The sequence below is a fragment of the Anser anser genome (genome assembly GCF_964211835.1).
Source record: "Anser anser genome assembly, chromosome: 2".
Classification (NCBI taxonomy): domain Eukaryota; kingdom Metazoa; phylum Chordata; class Aves; order Anseriformes; family Anatidae; genus Anser; species Anser anser.
Window position 1 is genome coordinate 132,164,708 of NC_139721.1, and position 27,159 is coordinate 132,191,866.

Consider the following 27,159-nt stretch of genomic DNA (forward strand, 5'->3'; position numbering starts at 1 on the left):
TGAAAATAAATACGAGAATCAAGACGGTATGTAACTATACCACTGGAACTGTAAAGAGCAAGTTAGGAAAGCAAACTAATAAATAGGTATGTATGCCACATGATTGGTTTGCTGTTTGCAAACTTGCACCAAATGTCTGTGTTTTCCTAAAAGTTCCTTCAGTTGATGGCAGTTCTCTTTCTCCAATGAGTAAATCTGCAGACTAGATGGCAAGATATCTATTGCTGAAAATGCTGCCAGATCTGCTTTCCAGGGCCATCATTGGCTTAGAGCCAACTGAAGAGCAAAATTCAAATACATCTCCAAAACTCTTGAGTATGAAGAAGTGTCATTATAAAGCTATTTTATTTTATTTATATTATTTTATTTTGTTATTTTAAACATGAGTTGGTTGTTAATAGTTTAAGAATGTTGCCTGTTAGCCAAAAAAGATGGATAGTGATATTCTGGGAGAAGATTCGTGGAGATTTTTGAGCTCAACCCCAACTCACAAAACTGTAGTTGTTTCCAGATAGCTTTTCTATATTTGCCACAATATACCTACTCTTCCTACTCCCAAATGGCATTGTGGTGGATTTCACCACAGGTTTCTTGGTAGTCCTTGGCTAGGACACAAATGAACAAACATTTCACGCTTTTTTTTTTTTTTTTCTTCCATGTGAATATGATACATGTATCTATAGTGAAGAGTAACTTACACCTTCTACCTTCACAGTTCCCAGTAAAGCTTGATGCCTCACCCCTCAGCCTTCAGAAGGCAAAGGACTTAGGAAGTTTAAGGCTGCATCACAGTACCAAGATTTTACATTGTTATGCATTTGTGTGAGTTTGATGAGATTGCAAATAACTGCAGGTTGCACTTTAGATTCCTTCAGTCTTTCACATTCTGAGACACAGATGGTATTGAACCATAAGAAATTTTATAAATGGCTACCATTCAAAATCTTGTGGTTCTGAAGTGAGTGTCTGAAAAGGAAGATAAATAGAAATTGACCTCAAAAAGAGAATCCATAAAATATGATCGTACCTGGCTCTGGTAGTTCAAAATAATCAAAGAACCTCACATAGTATTTTAACCTAAAAGATAAGAGGTTGTTTATATTTGAATTTTATTTTCCTAAATCATAAGATTATTTCAGTTGTTTTTCTGCTTCTATTGATATACATTAAAATGTATTTCTGTTCCTTTTTTTTTTTTTTTCTCCTGAAAACTGAGAAATTAATTAATCATGGAAATTAATCCATGTTTAAAACTTAATTTCAATTTTTTCATTATGTCTCCATTTTTTCATCTGTGTATTTTTTTTCTTCTGTGGTTAGATAAATTTGGTGAGTCAAATGATAACTTCAAGCTCTAGTTTTGCACGTCTTAGAGAGACTGTTTGAGTAAGTGAAGTTTGCATGTTCATGGTCCAAATTCTTGAATTCACTCCTTTATTTCATTGTGGAGAGAAAGCTGCAATCTGAATTACTATATTACAGTGTCAGCATTATCAAGCTTATCAAGATCCACCAAAAATGAATAAAAATCCATAAAAAATGAATAATCCACCAAAAATGAATAATAAAAAAAATTATTGTTTCCTGCAAAGATTTTAACTCTGAGAGTCTATTTTGTGTTTTTTTTTTGTTTGTTTGTTTGTTTTCTTTTTTAGAAATGGAAATTAAAATATCTTTTAGGGAAGGAAAAAAAAAAAAGTTCTGAGAGAAAACACCAATAAAAATATGCCCAAAATGTGTCTATTTTGGGGAAGTGTTTCTATCACCCACTCAAATGCAACGCTCAATCTAGGAAAGTTTAGCCTGATATACCTACTTTCACCTGTATGCTTACTTTCTAGCTAATGGCAAGAAACAATCATTCAGTAAATGCACTCTCTCCACTGAGTACAGAGAAAGCTTAAATTAATAACAGGGTTTTAGGCACTCCAGTTATTTAAAGAAAGGTAGACTTAATCAGCTCCTTAGTTTTCTGAAATTGGAATAACAAGGAAATCCAGATGCCTAGGACTTAGCTGTTTGTCTAATGCTGGCCAACTCAGAAACAGTGAAGGTCAGAAAACTGTGAAAATACACAGCTTTTTAAAACTGGAACTTGGAGACACTCATGTTAATTCACAACAGGTGCTGTTGGGTCCTTCCCTGAAGACAAACATTAACATTTTTTTTTCAAAACCATTGCAGAGATCATTCCTTTTCTGTAAAGTGTGATTTTAACCATATATTGTAAAGTAGCAACTACATGAACTCTTTAAAAATTACATGGCATCCTCAAAATTTGTATTTGATATTCAGTTCTCTTGTTACCTAAGGCCTTATGTTCCTTTCCTCAGAACAATGCCCAATCAGTCTAGGGACATTTTAAAGATAGTCTGTAGAAGCTAGTGCATTGCACTGGAAACACAAAACAAAATCAGACCCATCTGGCCAGGACTGGTTTTAAAAAAAGGGTGCAATTCTACAACTGAAAAGTGAGGACAGTCTCTAAAGAGGAAAAAATCTTGAATTCCAGTCCCAGTTCCCTGGCAAATTCCTTTATCTGACAAGAAACAGTCATTGAAAAACATAACAAAGCATTTCTAAGAAAATTATGGGTGAGTTCCCTTATGTCTGTGCCAAATCATGTTTTTCTTTGCTTGCTTTACTTCTTGAATTTTTGTATGACCCAGTTTTTACAGGAAGCTGAAGTAGGAGTTGAACTTACTGTGGCTAGATGATCAGTTTAAGAACTACTATTTTTATTAAACTTAAATAGAGTCTGTGCTGTATTTTTATAACAAGAAGAAAAAAAAAAAAGAAAGAAAAAGAAAAAAAGAAAAAAAAAAGAAAAAAATTATGTCCAAAAGTTTTGTCACTTCAACGCATATTGCTTCATGTTAACAACAGAAAGTCTTTTAACCTTAGGAGAGCTGTAGAATTTTTGGATTCTAGAAACTGAAGTTTTCAAAAAGAGTATCTTTAATTTAATCTTTTACTGACATTTTAAAACCTATATTTGGAATATGAAATTGTATTCCAAGTGATAAAAACATTGATAAAAGTACAGACCCATCAGAGCATTTTGGCTTTCTTGATTTAAGCAAGAATTTCAAAACATAAGTGCTATATTGAGTCTCCTCATGGTTCAATATGTAGTTCAATATCCTGTCTTCCGTGGTGACCAATAGCAGATGCCCAGGGTAAGAGTGTAAGAAAAGTGTAGCGTATCCTTTCTTCAAGTCTTCATCTAAGTAGATGACAATAGTAATCATCAGTTTGAGATTTTGTAAGTTTATCATAATGAAGGATGGAATGGACTGCAAGTGGAGCAATCCAGTAATGAATTTGATCTATCCTTGTATAAATCTGTGCAACAGAGTGACTTGACAGGTGTCATTTGTGAGAAGTGTGTTCTGGCTTGTAAGCTATTGAGACTGCTGTTTAGCGTGCATGTTACTGGGATGCTGTTTTCTTTGTTCAGTTACCATTTGTTAAGGATATCCAAGTAGGTGCTTGTGATTCTTCTTTAAAACAGAACCCTACCCAGCCTGAGTGTATGGTTTGATGTGTTTTGCAAACATGGGCACTGTAAGTTCACACAGCTGTAAAACTTGAGATTATTCTCCTGTGGCCTCCCACACTCACAGATACTTACCTTAGATCTCTTCGAGAGGTAGGGGCCACCACTGAAGGAAAGTGGGCTTGTCACAAAGTGGAGTTTATTGAAATTAAGGCAGACATTCACAGATTTTTATTTTTTCAATGCCTGTAATCTTGAAGTACAAGATGCTGTTCATAAAACTTATTGCTATTCAAACTAGAAAGGATTCCTTATAACTCAGCAAAATCCACTAGTTCTGTATTGTTGTTTCAGTGAAAAAAACAAAGGCTTTTCAAAATAACTTAGATGTAAATGTTAAAGACATAAATCCTCATGCTGCTATTTGTCCAAATGCATGTTAAAGTTTAAAAGTTTTAAGTCTGATTAAAGTCAATGGTATGAACTGAAGAGTTTTGCTGAACTGGGAAACAAGTGTTGAGTTGTCACGAAGGGACAATATTGATGTTGTTTCTTGTAATATCAGTGTTGTTTCTTGTTAAAATATGGTTATGTTGTCACATCATTTGAACTCTTAGTCTCACCAATATTTTTTTTTTATGTTTGTTTGTTTTATATTCATTGGGATTCATAGGTAGCAATTGTAAAGACAGTAACGTAAGATGAAGAAAAAGAACAGGGCTGAGGTGGTTTTAACTTAGAGATATGACTGTTTCCTCTTGGACAAAGGCATAAGGGAATTAAGTAACTTCAGGAAAACACATAGTACAGAAGGATATATCTTAATTATTATTTTGGAAATAGTGGCAACTGTAAAGGTGGTTACTGAAAATCTTTGTAAAATAAAACAACAAATTACATCAAAAGTGAGCGAGTGGACATTAACATCACTGAGTGAGGAAGCTGAAACTGCTGTTCTGTTAAATTTAGTTTCTCTTCAGCAAATTAGTCTAAATTAATATTTTTCTACTTTTTTTTTTTTTTTTCTTAAGGTGTTATCACAGGGAACTATTCTGCTGAGAATTTTCTTTATCATTCTGTCCCTGACCTCTTTTGGATTTCTTATGGAGAACAGGCAAGAGACAAAAGTTTTTTTTTTTTTTTTCTGTTTTTTTTTTTTTCTTCTGTTTTTAAGCATTATTTGTTATTATATGGAAATCTCAAGTGTGTCAAAAAATATATTGATAAAGAACTATAGATGTACTCTGGCATATATGTTTCTATCTGTTGACTAGAAGATAACACAAATAACCAATAAGTAAAACTAGGAGTGCTCCAATAGCAATTAATGGCCATATTTATATTGCAGCACTGGTTGCTCATATGCTCAAATTTGCTAGCATTTGTTGGGTCATTATCTCTGGTTTTGAGATTTTGGCATGCCAAAATGGCTTGAAGACTGGCCCAAGGCCGTTTAAGCTCAGACATATTTTGTCCGTCCCATGTAGCATGCCATGGATGGCAGATAGGCTGACAGTATATGAAAAGTGCATGGTATAGCTAAGACTAGACTCAAACTCATGTGAGGGATAGACCTTAGTCTAAATCTTTGACTTTAGACTAAATTTAGTCCTTATAGTTTCAAATCAAATTGGAGCTTAAGAAAAACAACAGCTCAGTGAGATGTACACTATGGAAGTAGTCCATATAGGCACTGTGACCCTACAGAAAAGTAAATAACAACTACAATTTCCTACAGAGAAACTATTTGCCCTGCTAAAATAGAAATGTGTAATAGAACCTTCACTGTTGTGCCACTCCTTCTTTTGCACCTACTATTTTTTCTATTTTATGTTATTTTATTTTCTCAGAAAGGAATACCTTTTGCTTGTATCTACTGAAAGTTTATTTCAGGATGGGTAAAAGTCTGTCAATATACCAGAGATCTGTATTAACAGCCTTAGTAAAGTGAATTAGTAGAAATTTACAGAAATAGACCAATGGAAAGATTCTGAGCTATTCAGGTAGCAATTTTCAGAATTTTGCTGTTGTAATTTTTCAAGACACATTTACACTTGTGTGAGCTCACATGTATTCTTTGCATATATGTATTCTCACAGAAAATTTAGTGTTCTAGCTGAAAGTAAAATCCATATGCTGTAAAAATGTAAGGTTAAGAGAGGTGACTTGATGCAAGTGCAGGACATCACAGACTATTTTTACATCCTCTATTTCACTCAAATTAACAAAGAAGAAAAGATAGACCATTAACATGAATTATTTCTTGTTCCTAGGCCCAAAGCAGGAATTCTGGAAATCATCCGCTGCTCAGTCTTCTTAGGTGTATACAAACTTGGCTACTTAAGGAATCAGCTTTCTTTGTTGGACTGTGCATATGAAGTAAGACATTTACTTTTAAGTATCTATACTGATGATCCTATATTATTATTGTTATTATTTTTATGGCATCCCTGCCTATGGCAGGGGGGTTGGAACTAGATGATCTTTAAGGTCCCTTCTAATCTGAGCTATTCTATGACTCATTCTGTTTTAGGAAAAAAAAAAAAAAAGATAACATTACAAATTTATATTTGGTTTCTTTATTTCTATTACCTTATTTGAATATAATAGTTTTTTTTTCTTATTTCCTTATTCCTTTCTGCCATTTACTTTTAAGAAAATTATTGTTTTCTTTGCTACAGCCCAAGTACATTGAAAAAAAGTCAGAAAACTGTTTCTTTATATGTCCTTGCAAAAATACTGTATTATTGCTATATGCGTTGACCAGAATACCAGAAGTCTGTTCCTGAAGTTGAATTGATTAACTCACATTTCACTGGAACAAATCTGAAGAAATTTGGAGGCTGGAAAAGTTTAAAATACAAAATATATCACTCTGTACTTATATAGTACATCAGGAACAGACTTTTAGCCATTGATAAAGATAGGATACTGGATTAAACAGACCTTTTATCTTATTAGGTATGGTTATTTTTGTGTTCACAGGACGTATTTTTATCCTGTTTGTGACTTTTGCTTTTTAATCTACACTGTTGGTAGGTTTTTGGTTTTGTTTCTGTTTTTCCAGCAAAATTGGTAATTCATATTAAAACAATTCTTTTAATATAATCTCAGTTGGATAACACTGAATCATTACTATGATTCTGATCTGAATGACATTCCCAAGCTACCTACTGCTGGTCAGCAGCAAAGTTGGTTGTCAACAAGTTTATGAACCTTGCTAGACTAGTAGAACTGTTACCAGAAAGTTAATCTTTGGATTAAAACCAGAAAAATAAAATCAATAATAAGGATCAAGAATCAGACCTATTACTGGTGGAACTCAAAAGGATTCTTTTGACTTGAAACAGCTCCAAAATTAATAGCTGCTGATAACTTTTCTAATAGATTTCTGATAGTGGTGCTGGTTCTCCTGCTCTTCTCTGAGGTCAGGCAATAGGAGAATGGAAAAAAAAACACTATACTTATGTAGGTCTTTTTTTTTTTTTTCTTTTTTCTTCAGACAGGAAACAATAATTATTGGACAATATTTAAAGCCAGACAAATGCCACTAATCAAGAATTATTTTTTTCCCCAATATTGTTATTTTGTCAAAACTTGGTGTGTAAATCAGAGTTCTTGAATTCCTCTGATAAAAGTCTGCCAGAACTCAGCAGATATTTTAAAGATTTTACTTTCTTAAATATCTTTTGGAAAATGCTTTTAGGATTTACTGACTAGCAGATAGACTTGATGCAAAGACTTCTAATGTTTGGCAATTAATTCTATAGTAGTAGCTCTGACTTTAGGTACTAAGGTATTCTAACTGAATTTGCGAAGAGTTATATGTTAAATATACCCTCTAAATTACAAAAAAAAAAAAAAAAAAAGTTGCATTTTTTGCCTTGCTGAGTTGCATATGCATGAATAGCTCTCTTACTATGAAAGGAGTAGGAGCAAAATTTTCAGGTTGTTATTTCTATTGTTTGGAGGAAGCTAGATAGTTTCCTATTCTGTCTTGAAGAAAATAAAATATTTCTTATTATGTTCTTTATTTGTTCTTTATTTTTCTTTTTAAATCTCTGATTTATTGTGTATTTTTTTTCTCTCCTTTATATTTGTACTTCTCTGTAACTCTTTTTAGTGCCTTGTTTGGCACTGACTAGGTAGTTCATTTAAAATGAGAAACAGGAGAAACATGCTCACATTGTTTTGTTTGAAAATACTTAATAAATAGGTGTCTTCCAAATTGTTTGCTCTTAATGCAACCAGAATAAATAATGCTTCTGAAGAATTCCAATATGTTAGTGCTAGAGAGTTGCATTTAATGTAATGTTAATAAGCTTTAGTGATGTTTATGATGACATTAAAAAGTCTCCGATCTTAAATAACTGATTTACTGTCATGGGTTTTGCTCATGTGCTGTCAATACATTAATCAATTTTTGGATTCAGGGTAGGAAAGTTGCTATGGGCAGCAGTATTGGTATAATGGTATTTAAAAGAAAAGATTCTTGTAACAGTAGGGAAACTACTATAAATTTTTCAATTAATGTTGAAAAGTATTGAAATATTAATATTTTCAATTATTATTGAGGTGATCATTTTAAATCAGCAGATAATAGAAAGCATAATACATGATTATTTTTTTTTCTGGAAATTACATATAAAATTTGTCCTAAAAATTGTTTCTGTTTAACATTTAGAGAGGTTATCTACCCTTCATAATTAAACATAATAGTGTAGATAACTCTGAACATCTTGTGAGGTTCATAAGAAAATTTTTGCTGCATTTTTCCTGGTAATTTTTATCTGCTTGGTTTTCAACTTCCTTTGCTCTACTTCTCTTTCAAATCCAATTGCAATTTTTGAGAGGTAGGAAATAAACCATTTATTTAATCTTTCTTTTCCTCCATCTATACATATTCCATCTTTAATATACACTCAAATTTAACTGACTTTGATCTTCTTAATGTTACATTTTTAGTACTTATGGTCAGTAATATATTTACATAATGTTCTTCTTACTTCATCATCTTTATTTGTTACCGAAAAACAATTCATTCATAATCCAATATTCATGGACAATAATCATGAATATAGGACACCATGTAAAAGAATTTATGTTGACTTTTTTTTTTAATATATATACAATGCATTTTAGTGCACTTAGGGATAAAGAAAAATAAAATAAACTGCAAGAGGCATGATGGCAGTACTCAGCGTGTCTAGAATTTAAGAAATAATTCTGTCCCAACATTCTTAAGTTAATCATGCACATCACAGCAGAAAAGTGCAAGAACAATTTTTTTCCATACATTATGTTGAACTGTTAGTGAAAAATTATGTGACTCCTGTTAGTACATATTGTTTTTCTTGTGACCTTCTTCTTCATAAACTTGCATTCCTCATTAATATTTTGTAACCACTAGATAAGATTTCAGAAGCAAATACTATTTTTAAATATTTTTTAACTATTAAAAAAAAAAGTGATTAAAACTTCAAATGATTGCCTGTTATGGGATTTGATGAAGGTACAATTTTGTAGTCATCTAAGTGGAGAGTTCCACAAAATCCAATGATACAAACAGCTAATTCTTAACCCATTCTTGCCTTGCTCCTAGTCCTGCAAATAGCCTTCTGCCATTTTAGTGAATTAGAGCAGTTCATAAACACATCTAACAATTATCAGAACTACAGCATAGGAGGAAGACCTTCCAAGTTAAAATGAAAAAGAAAATACAGAAATGAGAGAAAACTAGGAGAGAGAGGAGAGAAGAGCAGAGCAAAGAAGAAGGTAGCCTTTCCCATTTTGTCCTTAAATTAGCACAGGTGGCTGTGAAAAAAGCAGCCAACACCTGCAATTCCATCAGGAGAAGCAGCTCCTCCCTCTTGCTCCAGCCTCACCCAAACTACCCATCTAATTCGGTCACCAGGCTTCTCTGACCAATGCAGCCAAAGGTTTATCTTCATGTAAGTCAGTTGATGTAACTTCCTTTGGATCAAGAAAGTTTTGTAATGCTAAGACCAATGGAAGGTGGAAGTAAAATGCAGCTAAAGATGGATAAGGAAGAAGTATTGTTGTTTTTGGTAAAGCTGTAATCTTTGTATGATTGTTTACTGTGTTCGAGCACTAATAAATATGATATTCCATGCTTTGAAATTATATATTAAATAATGTGATTACTAGTCTTGGTTCAATATTAAAATTATGTAGTTGTTCCTATTGTTTAAATATATAATTCTCATAACTATTATATTTGAAGCCCTTCCAAGAGAGTTCTCTCTTGGTGTTCTTCCATTTTTGCAAAGACAATGATTAGAAGTTACTAGAGTTAGAAAAGTAATTGTTTCTTCTTATGGGAGGTGGAACTCTGCACATTTGTCAGCACGTATTTTCAGTTCCTTGTGCTGTATATATTTCATATTGATGGTTATGCAAAAGGAGCAGGCTCTCTGTTCTTTTGCGTTGTTGTTATTTTTTGTTTGTTTTGGTTTTTGAAAGACGCGGTGTTTAAGGAACATGAGTTTGATGAACTTAGATCTTGTGTGAATTCTTTTTTTGGGTGGAGGTCACAGGATACCTTGGTGATAAGGACAGAGATATTCTATTTGACTGGATATAGACAGCAAGCTGAGAGGCTAATGTGTTTCTGTTCAACAGTCTGTGCTGCAACATCCTATACTAGTTAAGTTTTCTTTAGGCTGATTATTTCATGCCTGTGTAATGTGAGGATCATGTGTGTTACTAATGCCAAATCTTTTTTAGTCAGACTGAGCCTGGGATCTCCTAACCACCTGGAGGTAGCAGAAAACATTGCTTGTGCATTCAGTTATGTGACAGTTCAGCAGGCACAATATGTATGTTAAAAATAAATCTGTAATGATGGTACACCTCTTCAAAGAGTTTCCATCCAACTGCTCTGGTTTGGCATCAGCCAGCATATTCCATGAGCTGATTTTGGTCAAGCACTGGCTGTTATTTGACAGTAATACTAATGAGGAGCAATGAGTAGAAATGAGAGCCATTGACATGTTGTTGGAACTCTTGTCTTGAATATTTTCACCAACTCACATAGTAGTAGCAAGTCAATACTGAGACTCTTAAGCTAAAGGACTAGGATCTAGGAGCTGGAGGACAAGACAGATGTCTATTTTGATGTTCTTGTTTATCTTTTACCTTTGTTTTGGCTAAGTCTTTTAGTCTGAGAGTAAGTCTGTTCATCCAGACCCCTTCTACACTGCAGTCTCCTGGGCTGCCTGGCTATAAAAGCATCTGCAGTCATGTATTTACTTACAGGTAGGAAGGATAAAGATCTGGGACAACTTTCACTGGGGAAAAAAGAGAAAAAGGGAGGATGTATACCTGTGTGATATTTTAAATGAAGTACTTGTTTTCCGTTTCTCATGGGCATGTGTTGCATGACAAAAATAACCAACTGTGGAAGATATATACAGTCTTGTGCTGCAGGGCATAATTCAACCATTAACTAATGAAAACAGAAATGAACTTCTTTGTGGTCAAATTATTTATTTACTCCTCCAGAATATCTAAACTCTGTAGATGCAGCTGTTCCAAACATTTTTGGAGACAGTATTCTGTAGCAAATGGACTGCTTCTCTGGTCTTCTGTGCAATTCTTGTATTTCTTACAAGCATGTCAGCTAATTTGTCTGGATGAAATACATAATATCTCTTTATTAAAGAACTGATTTGCACTGTACTCTGCATTCCACAGCAGTCCTTCTTAATGTGATATATTGCCACACAACTTACTTCTCCTTTCATCATACAAAGACTTGCTGTTACCTCACTTGTTTCTTAGTGTAATTTACCAGCATCAGAATACTGACTTATGAGTACTGACTTAAAACAAACATTTACTCATAAGAACTTATTTCCACATCAACGATAGTTTTCTGCTCTGTAGCATTTTTCCTTGGTCGCTCATTATGATCATCTGTGCCACATTTCAAAGTGCAGCATATCCTATATTTGGTTTCCATTAAGGTGAAAGCTCCATGCCCTATGCTATGATTTACGACCTCAGCATTTAGGCAGTCTCTGTGCTCTAACTAGATTGGCTGGTGTATTTGAAATGTATTTTAGAAATGAAGCTGGGGATAGAAGGAAACTACTGCCTTATGATAAAAAGCCTTGTCAACACACATGGAATTAAATAAACACGAGTTGTAATCTGTATTTTCTATGTTAGACTCATTCAGAAAAGTCTGCTATGCCACGCAGTGGATTGGACTTTTAATATTCCTGACAACTACCCTGAAGGGAATAATGTCCCTTAGAAAAAGTCACAGTAAAATCTGGCAGTAGATTAAGTTAGTTTCCACTTAGGTGTGACAGCAGAGTCGTTACTGATTTTAGATTTAGCCAGTTTGAGAGACGGCTTCACCACCATCAACTACAGACTATGATGTATAGTTCCAGATGCTTTGGCCAATTGACCGTAAAATTGCTCTGCATTTCTGGCGGAGCAGCCAAGCTGGAGCTTTTAAAATCTCTACTCCCTGAGCTCAACACCCTCCCCCTCTGCTTAAAAGCTGCTCATTATTCTTCTTCTGCCCGCTGATCTTAGCAAAAGAAAAACTTCTGGAATCAATTAGAAGTGTCTGCACTTGATGAGATTTGCACGTGAGTTCGGAATTGCGAGGCTTTGATAGTGTCAGCCAACAGCTGCAGTTTCAGGTGGTAAAATCGGGGAAGGAATTTTCCAGGGTTTATTTACAATCATAAAATAAAACAAAAATCAAGACAAGTTGGAAACCATCTAATGTGTCGTTAAAATGAAGCCCAAATTTGGCTATATATTTATTTTGTCTGAAAAAAGTAAACCGGTTGTTTATTATCAGGATCTTTTCAATTATCTTGCAATTATTAGGTTGTATAGACTGGTTGTAATAAAATGCAAGCTATGGCCTGCTTGCTGTAGTTTTGACTATGAAAGAGGCATCTGCTATTACTTTTGTCACTTTAATTGCTTGACAAGACAAGAAGGTAGTCATACTTAATAGAAATCAGAAGTGTGTAGTCAAAGATGAAGCAAAGGTGCAAAAAATATACACATTGACATATACTGTCTGAAAATTTTACATTTCATTTTCAGCTACTGCTAAATAAGTAAATAGAAAGGTAACATTCACATTGATAATTCTAAAGTTTATTTTATGACCATTCTGAGTCCAAAGCAGTTAGGTATTGTCTTGTATCTGTATGCAACATTTACATTTCAAAGATAAGTCATGCCAAATGAAATTATTAATGTTCAGTTATACATTTTAGTGTCCTAAAGATGAAATTGTGCCATTTCATGCACATTGTCACTTATTTGCATTGCAGACTGGTTTGGCTCATAAGTCAAAGAATAATTTTTCTAAAAGCTAGGAATGCCACAAACCCCATCAAACTGCATTCTTTTCTACATCATAACAGCACATGGATTATAATAGAAATCTTCTCCATAGCAGTGAATTGCTTCATTCGTATAAATCTCCGGTGACAACTGAGTTACTCCACATGGGTATATGTGTCTGTGCAATTATGACTCCAGTAGAACAGCAATTTTGTTGTTAACGCACAAATACATTGGTTTCATACCTGCATTTATCCTGTGGAGGTAGCACTATTAGGGGAAGCCGTACTGTAATTATTATCTTTCTCACTTTAAAGAGAAATAAAAAATCAGCCTAAAAAAAAGTGCTTTCAGTGAGAGGTCTCTTGGAGGATTCCTTGTTCGTGGTATAGTCATCTGTGCATGCACTGAGGCATCTCTGAATTACTATTCTAGCAGTACATAAACTAGAGTGAGAGGCAGGCATAGGGGTGGACCTTGCCTGCTTTGGATTCTGTAGGGATGATGCAAATGCAGTCAGAGCAGGTTCATGTTGTTTGACAGAGCCAATGTGATCAGTTTGTACTTTCTTACTTATTTTATGTTCAAAGTTGATTTAAGGTATAGCATAACATAACGGGACAAAGGCAAAGGTAAGAGGAGTGAGAGGCACTGGCTTACTTGCTGAGATTCCCCACTCATGCACATGTTGGGGGAGAGGCAGGAGATGCCTCCTGAATGCATGCATCAGACTGTGTCCCCCAACTGTACAGAGCACCCCGGAGAAAGGAGCCTCCAAGCCTCGCCATGTATGGCCAGTGTGCACATTGGCTCTGTGGCATAGCTGTTAACCTATAGAACTCTCATGTATTGGTGTGTTTAGTAGGACTACCTAATGTGGAAAACTTCTTAGTAGACTTCTTGCCAAAATCAGATAGCCTGCCACCAAAACCATTGTAATTGGCAGGTGGGACCTGTCCTAATTGTGAACAGAGAGGAGCTGTGCATATATTACCAAGACCATGAAGGCAGATGACTTAGTTTGAATTTTATCCTCAACACAACATGCAGAAGGATCGAATTAGCTTTTAGGAGATGACAGCTTTAATTAAGCCAGCTATTTCTGATGCAGAATAAATCTCTGTTTGACAGATACAAGGTGGCCACAAAGAACAAGCCTAGTGTAAAAAGCATTTTTAAATTTTAAAATTTTAAAACAACATTAGTGTAAAAAAAAGAGAAAACCTAACTGTAGAAAAGGCAGGCAAAGCAGGGCTACCCAAATGTATATGTCTTGCAAGGGAGGTGGAGGTACAAGTTTATTCCTCCTGTAAGTGTCCTATTTTACTTTGTAGGAGTAAATGGAACATGGCAGCTGTGAATATTTGGCATTCGGGGAATATAATGGCTGTGTGGGACCCACAGAATCAGACTGTAATATAAGCTACAGGAGAGCCAAATAAACACATGTATTTAGGAAAGAACAAATTAACTTAAAACATTCTATAGTATATTTTATTAAAATTGATTATTGGATTTGTATTTATTTATTCATTTTTGCATAGTCCATTTTTGACAGTAGTTTTCAATGAAGATCACAGGAAAAACAGCACAAATTGAGACTCTCTTTGTTAGTAACACCTGAAATAACCACTGAAAACTGGTTTGTGATGTTTGGGCTGTTGCATGCTAAATTCTAGCTAGATAGTACTTATTGATCTATTGCTCACTTTATCTGTGCTGTGATTTATTTTTTATTACTGTCTTGTTTTATCATTCTTTTGTATGAATTCTCTTTTCTGTGATGTTGAGTCAGGGAATCTAGAGAAAGCAAAAATACTGTATTTCTTTTTATATTTCAATATTACACAAGTCAAAGAGAATGTCTTAAAATTTCCTTTTCTTCTCAATGCTAAATAAAAATTGCCTGATGAAAGAAGATTAGCAACTGGTGTGTTTAACAACTGATTCCCAAATGCAGAACATACAAAACATTTTGTATACTCAAAAGTTGGAAATAGGTGTTATGGGGGAAAAAAATAAAAGTACATACAAAGTTCTAGTTATTACTTGAAACTAAGGCAAAATAATACAGATCTCCCCTCCAACAGTGATCACATCTGTCTTGACAGAATTGATTTGGTTTATCTTCATGTGGAGCCCATGAAATACCCAGAATAAACCATTTATTTTTCTGATTAGAAGCTAATACGCAGTTGAAAATGGCTGGTTTTGGTTTAACATTTTAGATTTTATGGAGAAAAGGTTACTAAATTTTGTCCTTAGCTATTACCTGAATTCATTGCACATCTGCATGTGACTACAAATCTAGATGTAGTTATTTCTCTTCTTGTTGACTTCATGTAAGTTGGCTACAAAAAACAGTCAAATATTAGGTAAAAAGTGGTGGTTAAGCAGAAATGGAATCTGGCAGTTAACTGAATTGGTTTATATCTATGTATCCCCATTCCTATCTTAATTTTCCTTTGTCTTCAAACAGTCTAGTTAATTATAAAATCTTGGGGCAGATACCTGTCTTTCTGCATATGTAAAAGGGCCTACTCCAATTATATATTAGTAGTGAACAGAGCTGTCATCGTCCCAGTTGAGTTCCTGATCATTTCTTATTCCTAACTTTCAAATGAAGTCAAATTATCTTTTGTTTTTATTTTTTAATATTGCCTTTTTTTTTTAGTGTGTGTGTGTATATATATATATATTCAATTCTCTGTGGGCTTCAACTGAGTACTTTTTAGCATAGTATGAGTCTAATTCTAATATCTTATTGAGTTGTCTTTGCTCCTCATGACTGTATCGGTCTAAAACAAGCCCATTCCAAATATCTCAAAAATACTATTGAAAGTATTAATTAGCTTCTGGGATTATTTAGGCCTCATTAAAACACATCTCCAGACCATATCATGTGTCAAAAGCAGGAATTCAGCTGTCACAGACTTGTAAATGAGACAGAAAAATGTGTTACCAACTTATCAGCAACTGAGATAACAGCTTCATAAATGCTAAAAATTAGGGGACAACTGGGTATAATTTGCCATGACCTCTGAACAGAAGTCTAGAAAGTGCAGTTGGATGATAACAATGGCATATGCTTTTAAATCTATCTAACTATCTAACTATATAAACACTGAAAAAATATTTGAGACTTTCCTAAATGAAGGGGTCTGGTTTTCAACTTTTATTTCTGTCTTTATTCCATTATCCTTCTCTTTTTATATAAACTGATGTCATCCTAACTTCATTTTCAAGTATCTAATTGGACTATTGCCTTCTAAAGTGATAAATTTGCTAATTTCTGCCAAGTTCTTAGAAAAATCTCAATCCACTGGAAGAATCAAATCTGCCCCTTCCAATGAAGTAACACTGACAGCTCAACTTCTGGCTAGCGGAGAGTTAAGAACGGGGAAAACAGGATCATTAGTGGATCCAGGTTTATTCTTTTGGCTTTGTAAACTCTGGCTTTCAGAACTTATTAGTATCAAATAAAAATCTATAGCATTGGATTGCAAAACTAACAAAAATAATAGCTGTGAAAGCAGCATGCAACCAAAACTCTCCATTTTCCTGGACAGTCCACATAATATCTCCCCTATTAACTACCTTACCCCCTCTGCTGTTTTATTTTGATCTTTGCATAGATGAAATTATGTGGACTTCTTGATTTTATTTTGCTTTGTAATGTGCAGTAATACATACTGTTAAACCACACAAAAGCATATTGCAACTAAAATTTGCATGTGTTAGACTGCATGTATTTGGGCCTATATGCCAGTAATTTCAGAGAACCCATAATTCATTTGGCAGTGGAGATTCTGATTTGCAGAAGTGTTCATGTACAGACAAATGTTTGCCTCCTCGTTTAGGCAGTCTTTAGAATACAAATAGTCTTGGAAAAATTATAGTAGAAAGGCAACTGTGCTGTTAGTTTAGTTGCAAAGAACTGAAGCTATGTTTAATACAAAGATGGATCTTCTGCCAAATGTCCATCTGTTTGAAGGAAAACTGCTAAGACAGGCCACACTTTTCCCTTCAGGCCAAGGTGCAGTCTTCTTTGAAAGGAGACTTAGAAATTGGTGGCCATAAAGTATACAGTCAAATGTAGCATTATTACTGCTGGGGGAGAGAAAAATAAAATAAAATGCATATTCAAATATTAGCCAGGTCAACAGCAGGATGAAAGAAAATGACAGTGGGAAGACTTGGTAGACCATCTCCAGCCCATTCAGGGCACAGCTGGTTCAAAGAAGTTGCTTCTGTGATTCCATTCCTGCTATATTATTAAATAAATATATTACAGGAAATGAGAGAAGAGCCTTGGGTTTAGAGAGCTTTACCTGCATAGCTTGTATTACATCCTTCGAGCCCAGCAGTCCTGATTTCTGAAGTATATAGTCATGTCTTTGCAGACAGATTATCTCTTTATAATTTGGAGACAAGGTTGAAGAACCATGGTTGTATATACTGTAGGCACGTGCTTATTTTATTTCTCAGTGTTCATGAGTTCCTGAATTGCTGATTTAAGCCTTAATGTAGTTTTGGGTTGGTGTTTTGTCCCAAAGTACAGAGGAAATGTTGCTTTTGTTCTTATTCATTATCTTAAGTTTTCCCCCTTCAAATTTTTTGAAGTAGTCAAAACTGCAGTTTCGACTAATGTTGTATTTATGCCAGGTAAGAATGCTGTATGACTTTTCTTCACCATTTCCCTATTACAGTTAATTCAGTCCATCTTACTGAAACCAAAAAGCTATTGCCATACACCTCTTAAATTATTCTCAAGCTGCCAGCTGTGCCATTTGGCTTTGATCCTTTCTTTCATGGTAATTGTCATGCTGAAATGTAAGACTAAAATATGCTGCCCAAAAATGCCACTTTTTCATATTTTGGAAGATATTTATCTTCATGAAATTTCTGCAGATTGTACATGCTATTAATAGTCTTCTCTATGTGCTATTGCTGCCATCAAGTGTAATTATATAATTATGCATGGTAACTGCTCACGTACTGTACCTTTTAAGGAATGCCAGCTCTCTGGAGCTCATTCTCATACAGCGTTTTCATATCGCTTAGCTTAAAAATAATGCTTAGCATTACATGAAACACATGAAACACTTCATTGTTTTATTTTAATGGGAGCTTAAAAATTGAAAAATTCTGGTTGTATATGCACTTTGAAGTAAGTTGCTGAGTGGAAGAATAAATTGCTTTGTTATTAGATGAAATTTGGTAGTTCAGTGACTTGCTTTCCTGTTTCTGTTTGCTCTTACCGTTAAGATAACAGAGAAAAAATGTAGCATCATCAATGTAAATAAATCCCCCCTTTAATGCAAACAAATATATTCTCCTTACAAATGTTATTACATTCTAAGATAAACATCTATAAAATATTTTCCTTGCCAGTCAGGTTTAAAAATAAATGCTTTCCAGGTATGATTTTTTTTTCTCTCTGTTTCAAACCATTGAGAGGGAAAAGCACTTTTCTGCTGTTAATTTAGTGCTTTAGAGATATTACTCTTACTGTTTGGATGTTTTTGACACTTGCTGTATTGAAGAGGTCCTGAAACACAGAATCATAGAATCATTAGGGTTGGAAAAGATCTCCAAGATCATCTGGTCCAACAGTCAACCTACTACCAATGTCACCCACTAAACCATGTCCCTAAGTACCACATCCAACCTTTCCTTAAACACCCCCAAGGACGATGACTCCACCACTTCTCTGGGCAACCTGTCTCAATCCCTGACTATTTCTGAGAAGAAATGTCTCCTAATTTCCAACCTAAGCCTCCCCTGGCTGTTCCCTCTAGTCCTATCACTAGTTATCTGTGAGAAGAGGCTGGCTCCCAGCTCCCCACACCTTCCTTTCAGGTAGTTGCAGAGAGCAATAAGGTCTCCCCTGAGCCTCCTCTTCTCCAGACTAAACAACCCCAGTTCCCTCAGCCGCTCCTCACAGGACTTGTGCTCCAGGCCCTTCACCAGCTTCGTAGCCCTTCTCTGGACATGCTCCAGGGCCTCAATTTCCTTCTTGTACTGAGGGGCCCAAAACTGACCACAGTACTCAAGTTGCGGCCTCACCAGAGGCCAAGAGTACAAGGGGACGATCACCTTCCTGGTCCTGCTGGATACACTATTCCTGATACAAGCCAGGATGCCGTTGGCCTTCTTGGCCACCTGGGCACACTGCCAGCTCATGTTCAGACGAGCATCAGTCAGCACCCCCAGATCCTTTTCCTCTGCAGATCTTTCCAGCCACTCTCCCCCAAGCCTGTAGCATTGCATAGGGCTGTTGTGGCCAAAGTGCAGGACCTGGCACTTAGCCGTGTTGAACCTAATCCCATTGGCCTGTGCCCATCGATCCAACCTGTCCAGGTCCCTCTGCAGGGCCTTCCTACCCTCTAGCAGCTCGACACTTCCCCCCAACTTGTTTTCTGCAAACTTACTGAGGGTGCACTTAATTCCTTCATCCAAATCATCAATAAATTGAAGATCTTGCTGCCCCTTCACTCTACATCAGCAAATCAGTATTTTAATGCGCTAATGAAAGACTGGGCTGCAAGTGGCTATACTTCATCAATACTACCAGTGTTTGCCAAAGGGACTAAGACAATTTTTTTCAGGAGCATTCTGGGCAGGCATTAATGAGGTATAGCAATTCTGTTTGCTAAGATGTTTATACTGGAGATACGAGAAGACAAGGGTTTGGATGAGAATCCTGTATGTGTGAATGAATAAGAGTAATTATCTCAGGTATATTGTTTAGAAAGAATCTGCACATCTGGATGTGGTGATCTCAGGAGGGATGGAAATCAAGATGGGCAGACAAACAGTGATGATATCTGGTTTATAGGGAAAGAAGGAGGGAAAACTTATTTGAAAGCAGAGGATATAAATCATTTCAATTATATGTAACCTAATCTGACTATCAGACACAAATATCAGGAAGGCTGCAATGTAGTTTGAAGGGTTTAGAAGGGAAGAGTCTTGGCAAAGAGAGTAGAATATGCATGGAGATGATAGAGTTTGTGTTGGAGGTAATATTATCTAGAGGATTACAAAAGCAAAACAGGGACATAGCTTGCACAAAAAAAAAAAAAAAGGTGTATCTAAGCCACATATAATGGCAGAAAAAACGGTGTACCTACTGAGCATAATGCTATGAAATGGACTTTTATAGATTTATACAAGATCTAAACAATAGATATTTTGAATAAAAGAAAAAACAAATATAATTTATTTGAAGAAAAAGTCCAGGTATACAATAGATATTAATAGATTTATTCTTGCTGAATTTGCTGTAATGTGACTTATTTACTTACCTGTTTTGGAGCACGTGAAAATGAAATTTCCTGGCAACTGGGACCAAATGTGATCCCTGATCATGCTGCAATAGATTGCTCTAATACTACAAACTATTGCTATTGTCAGAAATAATCAGCTGAGGATTTATGTGTGGCATAATTATTCTTCAGCCAACACTGTCTCTGGAAAAGCCAGAATAAATTGAAGTAGTGGTGAGAATACAGTAAACAATGCTGATGACAAATTAATAGCCAGAAGATTTAGAGATCAGGGTGCCAAAAAGGAGTTAAATCTTTGCCATTAGCTGTCCTGCCTGGTATACGCTAGAATATATAGATGCTGACATATATATAGAATACAAATATATAGTGTATATAGTCTGGGCAAAACTTAATTTCTTATCTCTCTACACACATGCTTGTACACATACATATACATAGAGGAGGGGAAAAACTGTCTCTATGAAAGAATATATGAACAATAAAGAAAGGTTTCAGGAGAGAGCTTAAAATAACTGGATTGCTAGTGAGACATGAGGAAACTGGGACTCATGGGAGGAGGGGAGAAAATGAAGCTGTGTGAAAGGATGTAATAAAAAGAAAGGAAAGGAGAAAGCAGTACGGTTTGTCAGGTAAATGGGAAAATGTTATGGGAAAAACTATTGCTAAATTGTATTGCTATGGCATTTTTAGAAGTCAGACATCAATAGCTATTCACAGGATTGTTCTCACATTGTTCTAATAGGAGAAATTTGGCAAATCTTTGGTGAAAATTGAATCTACACAAAATGCTTAAGGAGTTTCTTAACAGCAAATTTGGTGTAGTTTTTAAAAAGAGCATTCTGAAGGGAGTTTATCTGATTTGGTGTTTCTTCTAAATGAGAGAGAATGAAAGTGTAAAAAGAATTATAGGCAAACATTTATGGTGAAAGTAAATGTTACACGCTACTTCTAAACTGTATTTTATTTTATTTTATTTTTCCCCCCTCAAGGATCTATGCCTGGGTGAATGGTTCTAAAGTTTCACTGTGAACAAGTGTAGAGATAGTGTGTATGTGTATGCATTAATTTAATATATGCATGTGCTTTCAGAAGTAGAAGACATCATACATAGATTAGATTCCATAACTTAGATCTCAAAAGATCATAGAACCCAGCTGAAATCACAGAATGGTTTGGGTTGGAAGGGACTTTAAAGATCATCTAGTTCTAATCTCTCTCCCATGGGTAGGGACACCTGCCACTAGACTACGTTGCCCAAAGCCACATCCATCCTGGCCTTGAACACTTCTAGGGATGGGGCTTCTACACCTTCTCTCAGCAACCTGTTCTAGTGCCTCACCACCCTCACAGTAAAAAATTTCTTCCTAATATCTAATCTAAATCTACCCTCTTTTAGTTTAAAGCCATTCTCCCTTGTCTTATGCCTACACTCCCTGACAAAGAGTCCCACCCCAGCTTTCCTGCAGGCCCCCTTTAGGTACTGGAAGGCCGCAATGAGGTCTCCCTGGAGCCTTCTGTTCTCCAGGCTGAACAATCCCAGCTCCCTCAGCATGTGTTCGTAGAAGAGGTGCTCCAGCCCTCTGATCATCTTTGTGGCCCTGCTCTGGCCTCATTTCATGTCCTTCTTGTGCTAGGGGCCCCAGAGCTGAATGCAGTAGTCTAGGTGGGGACGTCATGAGAGCAGAGGAGAGGGAGAGAATCACATCCCTCAATCTGCTGGCCATGCTTCTTTTGATGCAGCCCAGGATATGGTTGGCTTTCTGGGCTGCAAGTGCGTGTTGCTGGCTCACGTCGAGCTTCTCATCAACCCCCTAGGTCCTTCTCCTCAGGGCTACTTTCAATCCATTCTCCACACAGAGAGATTATTTGTGTTTGGGATTGTCCCAGCCTAGATGCAGAACCTTGCTTGCACTTGGCCTTGTTGAACCTCATGAGGTTTGCACAGGCCCACCTCTTAAGCCTGTCAAGGTCCCTCTGGATTATCTGGAACCTCATTTCTGGAACCTGAAATGATTATCTTCATGAAAAGCAGTGCAGCAGGAAGACTTCTAGATCATGATAATAAAACTTGCATGTGATATTACTATTTTTAAATAGCCATAGTACTGACTTTGTCTGTTAGAGAAAAACATAACTTGGAAATATTTGCATCTGACAGTGATCTATTTTAAGTAAAAGAGGAATATTGTTTAGCTGCTAGTGAGAAGTGTGAATATTGTGATTGGCTGCTACACCAAAACTAGCAGACAGGTAATATGTGGAGAGCAAATGAATTGCTACTGTGTAAGCTTAAAACTGTAGATGCAAAAGCTAAAATAATATTTACCTATACATGGTATAATGAATCTTTATTGGCAACTGGTATTCACAGACTATTTGAAAGGTGGTATTGGCCAGACACAAGTTATTTGGCAGAGATCTTGCCTAGTATATATTTGCAGAGCCTGTCTGTATAAGGATGCTGGCAGGTTTACCCTGATTTCTATTCCAGGTGACAAATTTCTGTCCAAGCATTTGAGTGATCAAATATTTTCCACTGGAATCTGGGCACTGTAAAATTTCTGAAGCTGAGTAGAAAAATTGCAGGATTTGCTTAAACTATAATAGCCTCTGCATACCAGTGTGATGGCAAAATATTTCCACTTGGACAACACCAGGGTGAACTGTGCTGAATTGAATTAAACATTTTTCTGGAAGACTGATGGTATTTTGTTGCCACTTGTCAATGGCATCTTCTCTTAACCTAGAAGTTGTGATCACTGTACTCTTCAGTTAATTTCTCAGTGAAAATTAAGCAACAGCAACGGAAAGTAGTGGTGCACTAACTTTTTCTACTAAAGCAAAGTTGGTCCAAACCAGATGAAAGCTATACCATAACCACATTAGCTTATTTTTTTCCTATGCAAAGCCAATTAAGAAATAGAACAGTTTCCATTAGTTTATTTGTCTTTCCTGGAGCAATTACAATTGCTAAACTTTCCTAAACTATACAAATGTGGAGTCTCCCCTTGTGACAGGTTGTTTAAATTTATAACTAAAGCTAGCATTTCCATCTCCAATAAAAGCCAAACAGACATTTAATTATGGTGCGTGACATTTCTGACTAAAATAGAGCCAACAGAGCCTGTCAGACAGCCCTCATTGTTCATGAATTTTGAACAAATTGGGGATCTGTGAATTTATAGCCAGGTTTTTCTCTAGTATTGTTTAAAATAGCACACATGGAAAACACGCCATGGGTGTGTTGTAATTCAGCTTTAATGATGTAACACTTGGTTTCAGTCAGTTGTTGGAGGATTGCAGTAACACTGGTTTAGTGCTTCAGACATTGCATGTTCCTTAGCAATTATAGTCCAGCTTTCAATAATGGCTGTTGGCGGGATATCCACAAGTGAAGTCATAGCAATTTTGAAAAAGAGCTAATAAAAATACACCTGCCTTGTAGTGGAAAATGAGCCTTTAATATCTTGACTTTGAAGTTGAGAGAAGCCCACAGCATTAACTAACAGATACCAGTATTATGATGCAGTAATCCACTCCCCCAGGGGAAGTCAGGGATTGAAGTATGAAAGACTGGTATTTTCTGGTCACATATTTTTTAGTCACCATAACATCATAAAGGAAGAATGGGAATAATGAGATGATAATAAAAACTGGAAAGGGGTGTTAGCTGTAAAGTTAGGAATATGCAAAGCAATCACAGGCTGTAATTCAGTGATGCTACAATTTAAGTGATATATAATGAGTCAGTTGTTAGTTTTAATAACAATTCCTTACTTAAATGCATCCAAATCCACTGTTGTTAGAATGGAATATTAAATGTTAGAAAGAAATATGGAATATTAAAATATAAATTAATAAAAAAGTTTTTTTCATGCTACTTCTCATCTTACTATTCTATTCTGTTTCTATTCTGGATCAGTTTAACTTTCAATAACATTTTTCTTAGCCACTGAGTATTGGCAGCCATTAATAAACCTGAGTTGGTTTTCTTCACCAAAAGATCTAGGGTGGATTCATTTTGTTCTTTTGTTAATTTTTCTTTCATATTCTCTCCTGATATACTTCATATGTTTTGACTTTTTCATTTTAGGAAGCATGTGTAGTTTTAGCCTTGTGGCACATATACTCAAGTTATGCATCTTTCTAAGACAGAATATAATGCAGTAGCTATATACAGTCATAAACTTCTGTTTGGAAGAAGTGTAACAAAATATATTTTCAATAAAAATGGTGGGGAAAAAAATCAACCTCTTTAACTACTTCTAGAATAGGAACTTAGAGGATCCATTCCAGCCTATTGCTAAATTAGTGACTAAGCAAATGATAGAATCTTTCTTTCTCTTATTTTAACTGAATGGAAAGTGCATCCAAGAATACCCATGCTATAATGCATTTATTTGGTATGATTACTGTATTTGTAAAGAGCTTCTACAATTACACTATGAATGGCCTTAAGCAATGGGAAGTTACAAGGTAGGAAGAAACACAGTTCCCTGTTTCTCTTCTGTATTCTACACAAAGCTCTACATTTGACCTGTCACAGAGACAGCTTTGTTAGTCTTATTGTAGTGAACACTCCTGAAGAAACTGCAAGCCAGGAATGTATTGGAGCTCAGTTTAGGCTAACAGTTTTCTAGTGTGATACATTACACAGCTATTTTGCAGTCACTCCTGTTGCAATAAAGATCCAAACTGGGGGCAGGGTAGGAGTTGTGGGTATTAATACAAATGGCCCTCTAATCATAGCTGGAGGGGAAGAGAAAATAAAATAAGTGGTATGTTCCTAGCACAACAAGATTAATCTGGAGAACAAAACAAAACAAAAACAGAAATAAAAACAAAAACAACAACAACAAAAAAAGCAGAGCTACTTCCATACTAATAATTAGGTATAATATTTGAAAAGAAAAAAAAATTATTAAGAATTTTCTCTGAAACCCAAGGCAGCTCAGGAATCTGCAGAATACAAATCCGACAACTCAACCTGCAATCGCTGTGGTGTTAGAGGCTCTCTTTCTTAAAATAACCAAAATTTTATCTATATACCTTCAGGGCTGGATGTTGCTTCTCAGCCTCATCCTCACCCCCACCTTCATAGTAGAGTCCTCTAAATGTAGAGGTGAAAGATAAAGGGCGCTTAACCCCATGCTGGCCTGATCAAACACTCTTCCCTGCTAACACAGGAAGCAACATTCATCAAAGGGATATCACTTGAGTATGATCCTACAAAGACATGCACACGTGCTTAACTTCACATTAATGGGACTATTTAGGTGCATGAAGTTAAGCATGTGTTTTGAATCTTTGCTGGATTGTAGTCTATATTTTCTTTTCCACTAACCTGAGCTCTTACACAAGGCAGTTACCTTACTGATCTGAAATGCGGAAAATGGTCTCTGTCTATGGAGAAGCTTTTATATGTTTGAATTCACTTACTTATCTCCCCTGCTCACCCTGTGTTTTTAACTTTATTATGTCTGTTGTTTCTATTTTTTTTTAGGGTTAATAAGACATTTTAAAAAAGTATCAAGTAACTCTTACAGACTTGTTACTTCTTCAGAGAAAGTATTTATGGAATTATTTTTCAAACAAAAAATCCAAATAAGTATTAATATTAAAAAACTATTAAGAATGGTACAAACTTGCACTACTTTTATATATATTATACAGTTTTTATACTAGTTCTCACTTGTAAGTCCTTACCTTCATCTTAATATTGCTATAACGTAACTAAAAGAACTATCTATTTAACCGATTTCTATTGTATCATTTTGGGAGTGAGGAAGGGGTTGGAAAAGTTGCTCTCCAGCATTCAGTTTAGTAAAAAGAATGCAAGAAAAAATGCTGAATCAGGACAAAAAAATCATTAGAGTCCAGAAATAGAAGGAAACATAGTAAGTTTTTCAGCTCCTACCATGTTCAGTTTCACAGCAAAATTTAAGTACACTTTGCATTCAGTGCTAGTCACTAAGATTTTGTTGTGCTGGGTAAACCAGATCTATCAGGAAGTGATCCGTCACACTTCTTGCAAACTTCATAGTACTGTCACTCTGTATTTTACTGCTGTTCTTTTCTTTGTAGAATTCAAGTGTGTAATTTGCATCATTGCTCTGAAAGCAAATTGCTATTGAGTCTTGACACCTGCCAGCACTGGTATTCATTTCAAGCTGTAAAACACTACTTTGAAATAAATTTGGGGAAACTCATTAAATGTTGTCAGCTGTATCATCCATACTAACAGAAAATAATGTAGCTAAATGTGTCTGGTTTCTATTTTCTATTCAAAAATGAACAAAGCTCCTTAAAACCTTTTTTTTTCAATACTTTAGAAGTATTTTCTAAATCTAAATCCACTGATTTTTACCAGTTTTATGCACATACTATTTTCCCCATTTGTTCTTATATCAGAAATATGTTCAGTTTCTGTTTTTATACTTATGAAGTTCAGCATCCAATTAAAGGATTAACTGGGCCAAATCTGACAAGAACTCTGAATGTGAAATTCCCCTAGACTCTGTTATTTCCAAATTCAGATGTAAACTAAATTTAACCATACTAACACAACACAGTGCTTAAAATCAGCAGAACCTGGATTTTGACCCTGGCAGTTGCTGGTTAACTCCCAAGGATTTAAGAGGTGTGGAGTGTAAATATCCAAGGAAATAATTTAGATCTAAGTGTAGGAATTGTATAAATGCGTATGATTGCTTCTTTACTCATTTCTAAAAGCAATCTCCCTTGCCTTGTGGAGCAGATTTATCTTCTCCACCTTTAGGTTCACATTGTCTAAATAACTTTAGTGAACTGGATTGAGATGTGTCATACGTCTTTTTCATGGGGGTAATTTTCATTATTAAAACAAAGGTGTTTGTAATCATGTATAATCAGCAGATGGTTTCAGCTGGGAAGTGTATATAAATTAGTACTAATTTACTGTGGTGTTGATAGATTTATTTTTCAAAAGATTGTAGGAAGAGCATGAGAGGAAGACAACCACTCATAAGCTCGATGTGCCCT

General features: G+C 35.4%; 1 protein-coding gene across 4 annotated transcripts in view; it reads left to right on the forward strand.

Annotated features, from left to right (window-relative positions):
* AGMO (alkylglycerol monooxygenase) overlaps positions 1–27,159 on the forward strand; it is a 194,525-nt gene that overhangs the window by 104,327 nt on the left and 63,039 nt on the right. For 3 of the 4 annotated variants that reach the window (XR_014581001.1, XM_083827593.1, XM_083827592.1), the window contains 2 exons: positions 4,531–4,613; positions 5,773–5,878. Coding sequence is in view for 3 of the 4 variants with exons in the window: in XM_083827593.1 (XP_083683719.1) it covers positions 4,531–4,613; positions 5,773–5,878 (189 nt within the window). In the remaining variant the exon portion in view is untranslated. Of the gene's footprint in view, positions 1–4,530; positions 4,614–5,772; positions 5,879–7,001; positions 15,201–27,159 lie in introns of those variants that run through there. The other variant, XM_083827594.1, reaches the window with a different exon arrangement.